At 53.3% G+C, this 1,216-nt stretch overlaps 1 protein-coding gene across 1 annotated transcript in view; it reads left to right on the plus strand.

Moving 5' to 3' along the window:
* Window positions 1-1,216, plus strand: part of MYH7 (myosin heavy chain 7) — a 21,322-nt gene that overhangs the window by 17,737 nt on the left and 2,369 nt on the right. The window contains exons 33-35 of the mRNA XM_029952197.1: window positions 62-161; window positions 288-412; window positions 975-1,214. Coding sequence (XP_029808057.1) covers window positions 62-161; window positions 288-412; window positions 975-1,214 — 465 coding nt within the window. The remainder of the gene's footprint in view (window positions 1-61; window positions 162-287; window positions 413-974; window positions 1,215-1,216) is intronic.

The raw sequence follows: 1,216 nt of genomic DNA on the forward strand, positions 1-1,216 counted from the left end.
GGCCGAGTGGAAGCAGAAGTATGAGGAGTCGCAGTCAGAGCTGGAGTCCTCGCAGAAGGAGGCGCGCTCCCTCAGCACAGAGCTCTTCAAGCTCAAGAATGCCTACGAGGAGTCCCTGGAGCATCTGGAGACCTTCAAGCGGGAGAACAAGAACCTTCAGGGTGCGCTGGGGCCTGAGAGGCCTGGGAGGGGTGGGGAGTAGTGTCCACATGTGGTGCCACCCAGACATATGCCCCACATATTGGACCGCAGCAGTCCCCAGCTGAGTGGCCTCGCCCCTTCCACAGAGGAGATCTCTGACCTGACTGAGCAGCTGGGTTCCAGTGGAAAAACCATCCACGAGCTGGAGAAGGTCCGCAAGCAGCTGGAGGCTGAGAAGCTAGAGCTGCAGTCAGCCCTGGAAGAGGCTGAGGTGTGTGTGTGCCTGGTGGAGCAGGGGAAAAGCTGAGTCTTAGGCTGTGGTCCCTGTTCTCATCTCCGTTTTGTCTGTTTTGGTCACTATTCCATCCTTAGAGCCTAGAATAGTGCCTGGTACATAATAGCCACTCAACAAACATTGTGGAATGAATGAATGAGTGAATGGACAGGTCACTCTGTTCCTTTCACACAAACATTTTACCTATTATATCTTAGACAAGACTTCCCATTTCCACTCCCTTCTCCTTTCCGCCTCTGCCTCTCTCTTCAGTATTTTTTTACATTCTGTGCCTGATTGCCTGTTTCCTTGGCAACATCCTTCCTTTCATTTTCCTCTTTGTCTTCATAGCTCGCTCTCCTCTGTGAAGGTCTGAACCACCTTCTCTTAGGCCTGTTTTTTTTCTTTTGAATTATTTTCTTCTTCCTCCTTCTGCTTCTTTGACTGAACCAATTAATATCACTCTTGAACTCATTTTGTATCCATGATTCATGGACGGCCCCTGCCTATGGCCCTGTGCCCTGACTGTCTCGGACCCTCTCTCCCTACCCTCTCCCAGGCCTCCCTGGAACATGAGGAGGGCAAGATCCTCCGGGCCCAGCTGGAGTTCAACCAGATCAAGGCAGAGATCGAGCGGAAGCTGGCAGAGAAGGACGAGGAGATGGAGCAGGCCAAGCGCAACCACCTGCGGGTGGTGGACTCGCTGCAGACCTCCCTGGATGCAGAGACGCGCAGCCGCAATGAGGCCCTGCGGGTGAAGAAGAAGATGGAGGGCGACCTCAATGAGATGGAGATCCAGCT

Source organism: Suricata suricatta, chromosome 9, assembly GCF_006229205.1.
Source record: "Suricata suricatta isolate VVHF042 chromosome 9, meerkat_22Aug2017_6uvM2_HiC, whole genome shotgun sequence".
NCBI classification, from domain to species: domain Eukaryota; kingdom Metazoa; phylum Chordata; class Mammalia; order Carnivora; family Herpestidae; genus Suricata; species Suricata suricatta.